The 13,898-nt window shown below is 41.7% G+C and overlaps 1 protein-coding gene across 2 annotated transcripts in view; it reads left to right on the plus strand.

Moving 5' to 3' along the window:
- The window catches only part of LOC120903972 (protein WBSCR14 homolog), a 49,350-nt gene that overhangs the window by 29,846 nt on the left and 5,606 nt on the right, over nt 1–13,898 (plus strand). For both annotated transcript variants that reach the window (XM_040313658.1, XM_040313659.1), the window contains 2 exons: nt 13,424–13,553; nt 13,636–13,809. In XM_040313658.1, the coding sequence (XP_040169592.1) occupies nt 13,424–13,553; nt 13,636–13,809 (304 nt within the window). The remainder of the gene's footprint in view (nt 1–13,423; nt 13,554–13,635; nt 13,810–13,898) is intronic.

Here is a 13,898-nt window from a genome sequence, read left to right on the forward strand (position 1 = left end):
TGATGGATGAATGTAATACGTATTATTTTGTCAAATTACTCATCATATGAATGCAATGATCACATTTTATTGAAAAAAATGCTTACCTTTTGCTTTAAACACTCGCTTAACAGCAACGGGACAATAAACTTCTTGAAATCAAACAGTAACCATAATGCTCCAACTGCGATTAAGCTCATATCTAAATCACTGCCGTCATATAATAAACCACCCAAGTCAACCAACGATATGGCACACTCCAGTACGAACAATGATGTGAATAGTACCACAATAGGACCACAGTATTGGCTTAGGTCTTTGCGTACATGGATCGTCACACGATCGTACACATCCCACAAGATGGGTGAGATCAGTTCCGGGGCAATGGCTCGCTCGTCGGAAGCTTTTAGCAGTAAATCAATAATGTGAGAAAGCTGCTCTATGCCAACAAGCATTACCACACAACACAGCCCTAGTGTCCAGCCGAGAGCTAAATCCATCGCTAAATAAATACATACGGAAAGCTGGAGGTGAACGAATTCATCAATAACCCAATTTTTCATAAAGTAGGAACAGAAAAAGAAACTGACACATGCAATTCCATCCCATCGCATGATGAAGGAAAAATAGGTCGCTTCTGTATAGCAGGGCGGTTCTTTGCCAACCAGTAGAGCTAGTCGCCGAAGAATGGAATCGTTTGTCAGCAATGAATTCAAACTGTTTGCAAGTTGGTGATGCTTGCAGTAGCATTGCAATGGTAGAATAATATAGATGGTGTTTGTAATTATTGTGTTAATGATGAAAATAGTTATATCAAAAATTTTACTGTCAAACTTATACACGGAGTAGTCCATGGGACTGCGCCATATGAGATAGCCTGAGCTAATCAGAGCAACAGCAAATAGGCAGCTGAACTTAAATCTAGCGTTTTGCACACTATTGAAAGTATGCTTTTCTGAGTCGTATTTCACCATGGTTAAACCTAGCCTTCCCATATACGCCAGTTGTACCCGTATGCAACGCATAGCGTCTGTTCACTTGTACACGTGGTTCACACTTTCCAGACGTGCTCTGTAGCCTTCAGCCCTAGAACTGTTCTTGTTCTTTCTGTGCATTGAGAGCTTTATATATATGTGTATAGCAGTCCAATGTACCCATAATTACGCTTTCAACAGCAATTAATCATCTGACGATCCTTTCTGTTATCAACATCTCACTACATCTCACTACGTTCATTTACTTCCCATATTCGTAACGAGCGGCCTGCGACTCAAATGTCCTTTTCATGTACATTGTGGAACATGGTAGTATGACGCTTCCTTATTTAAATGAGTTGATTAACAATTATGAATTGTTTCGTATGTTGCTGATTTTTTTTAAGTTACATTTCATTATTTACATTGATAAAATCGTAGCCCCACCGTGTTCTTCAGACATGCACAACAACAATTTTTCAATATTTTTTGTACGAAAGCACTGTTTTAAAATTTAAGAAAAAAAAAAGGTTCAGAGGTCATTTGGCCATTTTTTAAACGAATCAAATTTATTAATGGAATCGTTTTCTTGGTACAGTCAGCAAGTCATCCGATTGATAGACAATTGATTGTTATGTGTCTAATCTCGAATGGATAGAGCCTCTCACCACATACGCAGATATAGATATTCTGCATCAAACTTAGTCCAAGTCCATCTCAGGAATAATAGCAAAATGAAATTGATATCTTTAACTAGCATTTTCTTATCAAAACGAGATTTTAACGTAATTACCAAAGGGTACCAACGGCACTCGCGAAGTAAAAAGTTTTAGATCCCTGTATTAGACGATACAACCGCTTTGGTTCTATGATGTCATGTCCTCGATCGTTATACACATCATATCTTGCAAATTCTACTACAGTGGAATCCCTCATAACGAGTTTAATCCGTTCCGAAAAACTCGTTATGTAGGAGGCTCTTTTTTACACAATTTGTATGAAAAGTGAAATAATTGGTTCCAGGTGTAAGAAAAGTGCAGGTAGATAGAGATTTTATGCATCACAAATATACGGAACACCTTCAATAGGCAACTGTAATGGATTGATCAATTCTTCGTTTCGAAATTCTAGCCTTCACCCGCAAGTAAATCAAGAATGCATGCAAGCACAGTCATCAATATACCTCACACTTGTGACACACGCTTCTTAGGGAAGTACCCTATACAGTAAAAATCCACATCCTGTTTACTTCTACGGCCGGGCCCGAAGAAAGGCTCCTTTAATTGTCAAATAAAAAGTAAGGAAATGGAGCAATTAAATTGAGGACACTACCTCACTTATCCCACTTGCCGACAAGCAACTCTCAGAAAAACTCACAGCTTCGCTATCTGACCTGTAAAGAGTTATCTGGAGTGGTCGCGCCCACGGCTTTTTTCGATATTTGTATGACTTTGTGAGTTTTGGACTGCCAGTGGGCGTTAATGTGTCACCTCCCTTACACTTTTCCTCCACACTTATATACTAACCCTTATGGAAAAGCTTGATATTTAACGATTCTTAGTATTGAAACTAAACAAACATGAAATTGCTCGTTATGCGAGATTTTACTCGCTGAGAGGGGTATTTGTAGAGCATTTAGATTTGCTCGTTATAGGAAAAACTCGTTATAACGGGTACTCGTTATGAGGCGTTTTACTGTATGTAAAATAGTGTTTGAGTACTGTTCCCTCCGATGTTATTTTTTTAAAACAAAGATTATATCGTGTTAAACATTCAAATATTTATTTAAATATATATTATTCAATAACCAATGCTTCGAGTTCCAATAAACTTCTCCATTGCAATCAATAAAATTATCATGTATTGATTACCTTTTGCTGCAACAAGGACGACGAAATTGCCACTAGCAGAACATTCTTTGAATCACTCACGAGCCATAGAATGTAGGACACCAACATCAGATTCGATTCTTCGTTCACTATTTGAAACTGCATGCTCGACGACGCACTCAAGAACGAAAACCAGATCGATGCACTTTCAAACAGTACATACATACAATGAAATACCACAAATGATCCATAAATTTGGCTAAGATGAAAGTTTATCAATACTGTTATGCGATCGATTAGTTTAAAATACATATAGAATTCGGAGGCAAGGGGAAGCTTTTTTGCTTCCAAAGTATTCATCAAATCTTTCAGATACCGACACAGAGTCATCTGCGTTGTAGAGCAGATAATGATCGTAAACTCTATGCAATTGTTAGCGTACAGCAACAGCAAGGTCTCGATGTACATTAAAATGAACGTATTGTAACGGAGATGGTCAAACACATACAGCGTGTGCATGATTATTACGTAGAAAAAGATAGTCCATATAGTCAGCCATTTGGTAAACCGCGCAATAACACCGTAATTTATTTTTCTTTTTAAGAACACCGTAAGCTCTCGTTCAATGTCGATTGTACTGTTCAGCAGCTCAAGTTGCACATGTTTCCGCGTGTATCCATAATATACCATTTGCAGTACGCTCAAAACGAGCATCAAGTTGCTCACAAAGAACAGCGCATAGTCAAAGTAGCTTTCTTTCTGCGAGCGTTCCAACACATCCTGCTTGGTGCGGATAAGCAAATAACAGCCCATTGCCAGTAAGATTACAATCCAAAATCCAAATTTGATGGTGGGTGACTTGGAAATAACAAAACGATCACTAGTGGAAGGACATTGCTTCACGTAACTAACACCCAATGTACAGGCCGTGTTGATCATCGGTCGTATCAGTTCAGCGAATGATGAAGCAGCCATGGTTCGTTCAGAGTGCGGAACGGCAACATACTGTTACAGACGACATGTTTACGGTGCCATTAATCAATCTCGTGGCAATACGCGATATTAATAATGTGTAGTAAACATAACAAGAACTTGAATTCCCATTTTGATTGACACATTACGTTACGAGCGATGTATTGAAAAAAGGAACGATTCTGGAAATTAATCGATTCTTTTTTCAATAGGATCATTCATCTTATATGTTTTCTGTCACAGTTTCAAATGACGTGTGGATTAATTTTGTGTATATTAAATGCTTACCTTCTGCTTCAAATGCTCACTTAGCAGCAATAGAGCAATGAGCTTCTTTATATTAAACAATAACCATAAACATCCAAGTATAAGTATTGTAATATCTCCACTGCCATCATTTAATGCTCCTCCAACGTCAACCATCTTTACTGCACTTTCCATTCCTATCATGCACGAAGAGAATACCACAATCGGGCCACAGTATTGGCTTAGATCTTTGCGTACATCGATCGTCACACGATCGTACACTTGCCATAACGGAAGCCAGATCTGTTCAAATGCGATGGTTCGTCTTGTGGAAGCTATTTTCAACAAATCAACGATGTGAGAAAGCTGCGCTATTCCCACAAGTATCATCACACAACACAGCCCCAATGTCCAATCGAGGGCTAAATCGGTTGCCAAATAAATACACACAGAAAGCTGGATGTGAACGAAATTACATTTCGACCAGCTTTTAATGAAATAGCTGCAGAAAAAGAAACTAACACAGACAATTCCATCCCATCGCATGATGCGGGAAAAAAGGGTCGCTTCTTTATAGCAGAGTGGCTTTCCACCCATTTCAAGTATCGCCTGCCGAAGAATGGAATCGTTTTTCAGTAATGCATTCAAACTGCTGGAGAGTTGACGGTTTTTGTAGTAGCATTGCAATGGGAGAATCAAACAGAGGGTGCACGAAATGGTCGTGTTGATGATGAAGATAGTTATATCGAACATTCGGGTGTCCAATTTGTACACGATATAGTCTAAGGGGCTGCGCCATAGCAGATAGCCAGAGCTAACCAAAGCTGCAGTAAACAGGCAGGCAAACTTTAAGGGTGCGTACGGCACACTGATGAAAGTATGCTTTCCAGGGTCGTACTTGACCATGGTTAAACCTAGCTTCTCCATGCACTGTAAATGTATTCGTAGGCACCACATGGTTGTATGTTAACTTATAACGATATTCACACTTTTCTGACGTTCACTGTAGTCCTTAGGCCTCGAAGTGTTGTTATTATTGGTTCAAGAGGTGTATGCTGAGTTGGCAAGTGTATCCATAAGTAATGATACGCTTACAACAATAATCAATCATCTGACGAGGATGTCTGGTAATCTCATGACAAGCCTGGTAGCTTTTCTTGGTTTATTCCAAAACTGGAACACTAACGCAAGACAGATGGACAAGATGCTCGATTGTTCTGCAATTATTCATGTTTTAGTTTAGGAACTCAAGAACATTCAAACGGATTCTCACGCATCATAGCATCACCATCACGGGGTAGTGTGTTAGTTCGCATTATTCTTGCGGTGTTCTTCCTCCCTTTTTTTAGTCTTCAGACATATCTATAATTGATAGCACACTATCAACACTAATCACTTAGTTGGCATATTAACGATTAATTATTTAAATACCATGCCTATTACTTTTACGACCTGCGTTAATTCCATAAACCCTCACATCGCTTGCGTATTGCTTACCTTTTGCTTTAACACTTCACTCACGTACAGCACGACGAACAGTTTTTTGACGTCAAACGACAACCACAGCCATTCTGAAGCGCTCAACAACTGCTCGGTCCAAACGGTTCTATACGTACTTCTTTTGAATACATCGTACGCGTGGAACAGTTTTAGCGATCCTTCAAAAATTAGTAACGGACAAAAGGTTGCCACGACTGGCCCACAGTACTCGTAAAATGGTTGCGCCACCCTCGTGCAAACACGATCGTACGTCCGACAGAACAGTCGCAGCCGTGTCTCCAATGTGTCGGAATGATAGTAATCGCTTTGTAATAACTTTGCAGCACAGGATAACTGTGCGACACAGAACAACATGATCGCCGAGTAAATTCCAAACAGCCACGACAAACACAAATCTTCGTAGATATATATGCCGATGTTTAAAAACATATACCATGGCTGTCCCTGGTACCAAAACGCTATTGTATACCCAGTGCTTAGTAATAGACAGCATAAGACACCATCGAGCTGGATGAAACAGGCAAAACATTTCACTCGCCGATAAGACAACGTAATTACGTGACCTAGCTCTGCATCGTTCGCCTGCAGACTGTTTAATGCGTGGACCAACCGAGAGCATCGCGCATAAGCGTACAGTGGAACCACCATCCAAATAATGCAAAAGCTCGCGGTAGAAACAATGAAGGATATATTTTCCAGCATTTCGTGCTCTATCTGCGAATGCACTGAAAATTGCACCCATACGCGAAACGACGTGAAAGTGATGCAGCAAAGTGAGTACAGCAACTGTACAGAAAATTGAAAGGAAGTCGGTTTGCTATAAGATCGATGCCGTACGTCGTATCTAACCAAAGTCATGCCTAGCGCACTCAAGCTTTGAAACATAATTTGAAGACACTCCATTCGGATAACTAAATATCAGCAAACAATTTATAGGAACTAATTCACGTATACGTGCACTTTCAAGATCGTGTATCAACAGCACGTCCGAACCTGGTGTCGTTAGAGCATCTAACAAATTGATGTACAATATCATTACAAGAGTATTTCTATCACGTACTGATTGGTTGCATAATTTAACACAACAAATATAGTACGATCAATCAACTGTCTCTCGACAGTAGATGGTGGGCATTTACAATAATTAAGTATTAGGTATTAAGGCTCCTTGCTATCCTGTTCGTGCCTTGAAATTAGTTGCCAACAGCGATTGTACGCCCGTTCTTGGTACAATTGTCTTCCCTCACGATTCACCCTTATGTATGCTTACCTTTTGTTGCAGCATTCCACTTATATACATCACGATGAACAGTTTCTTTACATCAAAGCACAACCACAAACATTCAATAACGTTTAGCATATGTTCTGTCCAAACGATTTCGTTCACACCCCTTATGAATACGTCGTACACGTGGTACAGCTTAAGTGATCCTTCAAACATAACTAACGTACAAAAAGTTGCTATGACTGGTCCAGTATATTCGAAAAATGATCTCGCCACCGCTCGGGAGACTCGCTCATATGTCTTACAGAACACTCGCACACGTTCATCCAGTGTATGCGCGTGGTCTTCTTGTAACAGCTGCGCTGCATACGACAACTGATCTACGTAGTGCATCATGATCGTGGAGTAAAAGCCGAACAACCATGACAAACAAAGGTCCTCGTATAGATAAATACCAATCGTCAAGTACAGATACCATGCTTCTGGCTGGAAGCTGTACAGTATCGTATAGCCGGCGCTTAGTAGCAGACAGCACGCAATGCTTTCGTACTGCATCATCCGACCGAACCATTTCGCCTGCCGGTAGGACAATCGGACGGAGCTTTGTATTGCGTGTAAGCGGCTAAGATCGGTATCGTTTTCTAGCAGATTGTTCAGCGTGTAAATCAACCGATCACCTCTGGCGCAGCTGACCAGAGGAACAACAAACCAAGCCACAATAAAGCTTGCCGTACTTAGGATAAAGGTGGCATCGTCGAATGCATAAATTGCCATCGCAAAGATACTGTACTGTTCCCATATGCAGTACAGCAAAAACCCAATGCTGAATAGTACGAGCAGAAAGTGGGTAACACATTGGTGCGTAGTTGGACGCCGATACGAACACTGTTCTCCTTCGTACCTGGCCAACGCTACACCGAAGGTGCTTAAGTTATTAAGAATCGTTTGCACCCACTTCATTTGAGGAACAAATTATAAAAACGTTTGAAAATATGCCAAATCACTTCACGTGTACACAATTATTCTGACAAAGGAGCAAACGTTTTATTCGTGGCTGGTGTTACAAACAGAACATTAGTAGCTGAATATGCCTTTCATTATGCATTCGCTAATGCATCATCATTGTACGTAGACTAAAGACATCTCCTAGGTCATTACCATATTGGACGAATACATAATGGACGAATCGACAAGACAAAATTGATCTATATGCCCATTACAAAGTACAGACAAGCGATCTCACCTTTAAATATGCAAACCGCATGTCGAAGCTTCAAAATCCGTGGAATTTGTATAACAATTTGTTTCTTACTAGTAAAATTGATCTTCAACTAAACAACTTACCACCTGTTTTGTCCTCTCACTGAGCAAAATCACAGCAAACAGTTTTTTAACATCAGTTAACGGCCACAGAACCACTACCACAATGTACAACTTCGACTGTCCCATAGGATTGGTCATGCTGTTGACGATCGCTAAAAGACAAATAGCCACCTCTAGGGATACATAGGTACAGAACACTGCCAACATAGGACCGAAGTAATGACTCAGATGGTTTCTTATCGCAAACGCAGTACGATTATGTATAACTCCATACCGGAAAAAGAATCTTTCCGGTGAATCGACGCCATAGTCGAATTCTCTCGCGGCTTGCGCTAAACGGCCCAGCTGCAGTTGCGCAACCAGCAGCAAACAGCCGCACAGTCCCAGCAGCAACTCCATCGCCAGATCGATGTACATAAAGAAGCAGCTCACAATGTACATCGATACAAATCGATCGCCAAAGTGGCGAAATTCATCAATATAGTAGAAATGAAAGAACACATGAAAAAGCAATCCATTCCAAAGGCAAACAGTTGCAAGCAGTGTAACGAGGCGATAGTTAGTACTACGCCCGCCACTCGTCAGCTTCACTAGATCTTCTTCATTTTTGACTAGTATGTTCATAAAATAGGCGAGCTGATGCCGCCGGCCTACGGTTTGCACTGGCAAGACACATAACACTACACAAACGGTAATGGTGTGTGCGATGTAAAAAAATGGCTCGATTGTCGTATTGCTCATGGCTGCCATAGCAGGGTAATCGATAATGTTGCGATACATTGAATAGCCACTGCATGCTAAGGTAATCGTGAGGAAGATGACAAATTTCAAAGCTGCATGTCGACTGCATTCGAACGTATTGCCTGTGTGCCGGTATTGGTGTATGGAAAATAGGCCTAAAATTCGAAGGCAGCGAATTAAGCCTCGAATGTTATCGAACACGTCCATGTGTTTGTACTGCAACACTTGTGCGCACTGAGAGTTCTGAGCTACAAATGAAATTGTTTATCCAAGAGGAGACTAAAACTGTCTCTCCCCCGTCTGTACTACGATGCAAAGAAAATTACATTTAATATTTATTTACACATCAACGGTGCTAATTATTTTTGTCTAAGGTGCAGCTGTTGTTTGAACAATGTCAGCAAACAGACACTCGCGATGTCTGCAGTGGCCAGAATCTACCGGAGAGAGAGAGAGAGAGTTGTACACTTACCATACCGTTCACTCCTTCGCCAAGCAGAAAAATTGCCGCCAACTTTTTCACATCACTCAAAGGCCACAGTATATTTGCGAGGATGACCATCATGGATGGACGATTCTTCCTGGCTAAGTAGCTGTTTACATCGAGTATGCATACGGCGGCTTCTAGGCATACGTACGATGAGTGCAGTAGAATTATCGGTCCAAAGTATGGGGTTAAATTGTTTCTTAATACATTCGTTATGTTGTTGTACATAGACACGTAAGTCAGAAGCACACGATCAATCGACATAGCAGCTTGATCGCGATTCTTTACTATCCACACCAAACGTTCGAGCTGGAGGTGTGCAATTAGCAACAAACAGTCGCACAGTCCTAGCACCAACTCGATCACCAGATCAAAATACATAAAAGTACAGCTCACCATGTACACAAGAAAGTATGTATCACTACCAGTGTTTTTAATGATATAGTACGCATGAAAGAATACATGAAAGATAACTCCATTAGACAGGATTACGAACACCAAAAGCTTCACCACGCGATAGTCCGTGACACTGCCAGTTAGATCGATCAAGCTCAGCTCGTTTTGGTGCAGCGTGTTCAGGGCTGCTGCAAGGCGATCTCGTTGCCTGAACGTTTGCAACGGCAAAGAACAAAGGACAGTGCATAGCATAGCATAATGTACCACGTATATCAATGGCCAAATTATACCGTCCACGGAAAGCTGATCATAGTCTTTGACACCACGATATATTAGGTGACTACTAGCCACCATAGACACGATAAAGGAAAGGGTAAACTTAGCTGTCGCATGCCGGGTACTTCGAAACAAACCGTCTTCTTCTGCGTGATTTTGTATTGAAAGCTGACCGACCCATTGCAAGGAGCGCAGTAACGCGTGTATGTTCTCAAACATGTTCAACTATGTTTGGCACAAACCCGCACTGCAAGGTAATTCTTTTTTGTATCGCTTTTGGGTGCTTTATCTCTCCGAAAAATAGTTATTGATGGCTATGTTCGCTGTTCATCTAAGGGCAGTTTGAATGTTTCATGAAATGCTACACTTCTAGGGAAACATAAATCGATATTAAACATTGATGGAATAGTTGTTGATTTTGTGCTGTGTAGGAAGGTGATGCCCATATGTCGCATTTTACTTAGAAATCATAAAGTTTCTTACTGTAAAAATCGTGCACCAACTACCTAGAATAGTTGAACTTGTTCGACATCCAGCCAATACTTACCAACCGGTTAACTTGCTCGCTTAGCATAAAAAGTATCATCACCTTTTTGATATCACTCAACGGCCAAATGATGTAAACCAGGTAAAGCAAACCAGAGCTGTTGTTATTTAAAAGCAGATCATACATATCCAGTATGCAAATAGCCGCCTCGAAGCAGACGTACGAACAATGCATCAGAATAATGAGCCCAAAGTAGGGACCCAAATGATCGCTCAGTACAACGGCAATCTTGCAGTACATAGTACCATAAAACGTAAGAAAATCGTCCTCTTTATCTCCGCTCCGTCCAAGATTTTGTGCACTGCACACCAAACGTTGTAGCTGCAGCCGGACGATTAGCAATAAACAGTCGCATAGTCCTAGTACCAGCTCCATTGCCAGATCTACGTACATAAAGGCACAGCTCGTGATGTACAACGGAAGGAAGGGTTTGTCCATGCCGCCATATTGCACGATGTAAAACACTTGAAAAAACAAATGCAGACACATCCCATTGCAGACGATAGCGATCGCCAACCAGCTGACGATGCGGTAGTCCGTTCGAACGCCGGTACGGGCGATCAGGTTTATCTCGTTTTGGGCAAGGATATTCATAGCGGCTGACAGCCGCTTTCTCTCCCAAAATGTTTGCCATGGCAAAGCACACAAAGCGACGCACAGCGTTATTTGGTGCACAAGATACACGAACGGCCAAATGGTACCCTGATCGAGCGTGTCTATCACGGAATTATCGATGGTGCCACGAAAAATCGAATGTCCACTCGTCAGTAAGGAAAGGGCGAAGAGAATCATAAACTTTGGTGCTGCATTATTGGTGCTCTTAAAGGGGTTGGAACCAGAACGGTGATCGCTACATTGACACTTTTGCACGGAAATCAACCCCAAAAATCGCAACGAGCGCAATAATACGTGTATGTTGTCGAACACGTGCATAGTAATGTAAACGTCTTTCCCAAAAGATTTGCACCTCCAACGCACGTGTGCTCCGTTTCCTTGTGAAAGAGATACTAAGGTAATGCATTCCACCATTTCCCATCCCCTTTCAACCCTTTTAATCATCTATGAGTAAAAGCCATGTGTCCTAAATTAATCCCATTTGGCAATGTGAGCTGTTGATTAATTCCAAGAACTTCACCATCATGTGACCTTGGACCTCTGCTGCTGTATTGGGAAGGGGTTGTACCATGTCATGTGTCTGTCCCGTGGTACAACCATTGAGGTCCGTTCTCGTTGAACAGCTGTCACTTGGGTATCTTGCCTTCAAAGCTCCCCCGGCTGACTATGCTACTGACTGCTAATTCCAATAGTTGTACCAAATATTACGACAACTTTCCACCACAGTTTTGTTTTATCTGTATGGACGACTTACCATCCGGTTGACTCCTTCGCCGAGCAGAAATACTGCAGACAGCTTTTTCAAATCACTCAACGGCCACAGAATGTTTGCAACGATACTCATGATACCATCAATTTTGATTATGTGACGGTTTGTGTCCAGTATGCATATCGCTGCTTCCAAGCACGTATACGAACAATGCAGCAGAACAAGCGGCCCAAAGTACGAACATAAATGATCGCCCAATACGGCCGCAATGCTATTGTACGTAGTAACATACGTCAGAAGCACACGATCAATCGACATAGCAGCTTGATCGCGATTCTTTACTATCCACACCAAACGTTCGAGCTGGAGGTGTGCAATTAACAACAAACAGTCGCACAGTCCTAGCACCAGCTCAATCACCACATCAAAGTACATAAAAGTACAATCCACAATGTACACGGACAAGAACAGTTCATCGGGAGAGTGGGTTTTAGTAATATAGTACACTTGAAAGATTATGTGAAAGCACACTGTATTACACACAATTACAACCGCCAAAAGCTTCACCACGCGATAGTCCGTGACACTGCCAGTTAGATCGATCAAGCTCAGCTCGTTTTGGTGCAGTGTGTTCAGAGCCGCTGCAAGTCGATCTCGGTGTCGATACGTTTGCCACGGAAGAGCACAAAATACAGCAAAGAACGTAGCGTTATGAACGACGTAAACAAGTGGCCAAATGATACCGTCCACGGAAAGCTTATCATAATCATCGATGCTGCAATGCATTAAATAACTGCAGGCCAGCACGGATACGGTAAAGGAAAGGACAAACTTTGGTGTCGCATGCCGGGTGCTCCGAAACAAACCGTCCTCTTCAGCGTGATTTTGTATGGAAAGTTGGCCAACGAACTGCAGACAGCGAATTAGCATTCGCAGGTTGCTAAGCACATGCATGTTTTTTCTGCTACAAAGCTACACTGAAGAGAATTGATCCATTTTTTGGTTCATGCAATTTATAGATTTCCTCTGTCAGAGGGGATTGAATGTTTTATGAAGCTTCGTCGAAATGTGCCCAACATTACATTGAATATTGATGGATTGTTTTTTTTTTATTTTTCGTTCTGTTTTCGTAGTTGAGTGATCAGTCTAGCTCAGTGATCGGTAAAGTACGGTTCGCTAGGCGTATCTAGTTCTTTGCTGTTTACACAGTGGCTCTTTTACCTTTTTAAAATCATCCGCAACCAGCCTTGTTTTTGTGCTGGGTTTTATCAATACTTTAGATATTAAACCGATATTCCAACAGAATATCCGCCGGTCTCGTAGTACAGTCGTCAATTCGTACGACTTAACAACATGTCCGTCATGGGTTCAATCCCCAAATAGACCGTGCCGCCATACGTAGGACTTGACTATCCTGCTATGGGGGGAAATCAATTAGTCACTGAAAGCCAAGTCCACAAGTGGCACAGGCAGGCCTTGACCGACTACGGTTGTTGAGCCAAAGAAGAAGAAGAAGAGATTCCAACAGAAAAAATAAACATAAATGTTTCTTGCTTCGCTTTACATACTCATGAACGCAACTTCCCCTTCTGCTCTCGTTACAGACTAGCGAATTAGACTTCTTGGAGTGGTCCCCGATCAGCAATGATATATTTATGATTACCGATAATATGCCCACGGATACGCTGTTCTCCACACTTGCCCAGTATCCGTTTCCCGATTCTCGAGAGATAGGTAAGTGTCTATCGTATTTAGCGGGGAAGTTCCGTCGATCTACGTTTGCGAAGCATTAAACAAATCTAACGTCCCTTTTCAGCTCGTGGCGCGGGTCGGGCCGACTTCATACAGCCCAGCTTGGGCCCCCTGCAGCCAAATCTAGATGATTTAATGGATTTGGACCTAGACTTTCTGAATTTCCCACGACTTGCCCCCGTACCGGAAGAAGCGTCAGACGATCTGCTGAAAGCAATCGAATACAACTACACACTCGGTAGGTGAACTGGACCGCACTATGTCACTCATCGTAGAGCAATCGCACTAATGTACTGTAATTAATTTCCGCTTTTATCCCCTTCCGCC

This window comes from Anopheles arabiensis, chromosome 3, assembly GCF_016920715.1.
Source record: "Anopheles arabiensis isolate DONGOLA chromosome 3, AaraD3, whole genome shotgun sequence".
NCBI lineage: Eukaryota > Metazoa > Arthropoda > Insecta > Diptera > Culicidae > Anopheles > Anopheles arabiensis.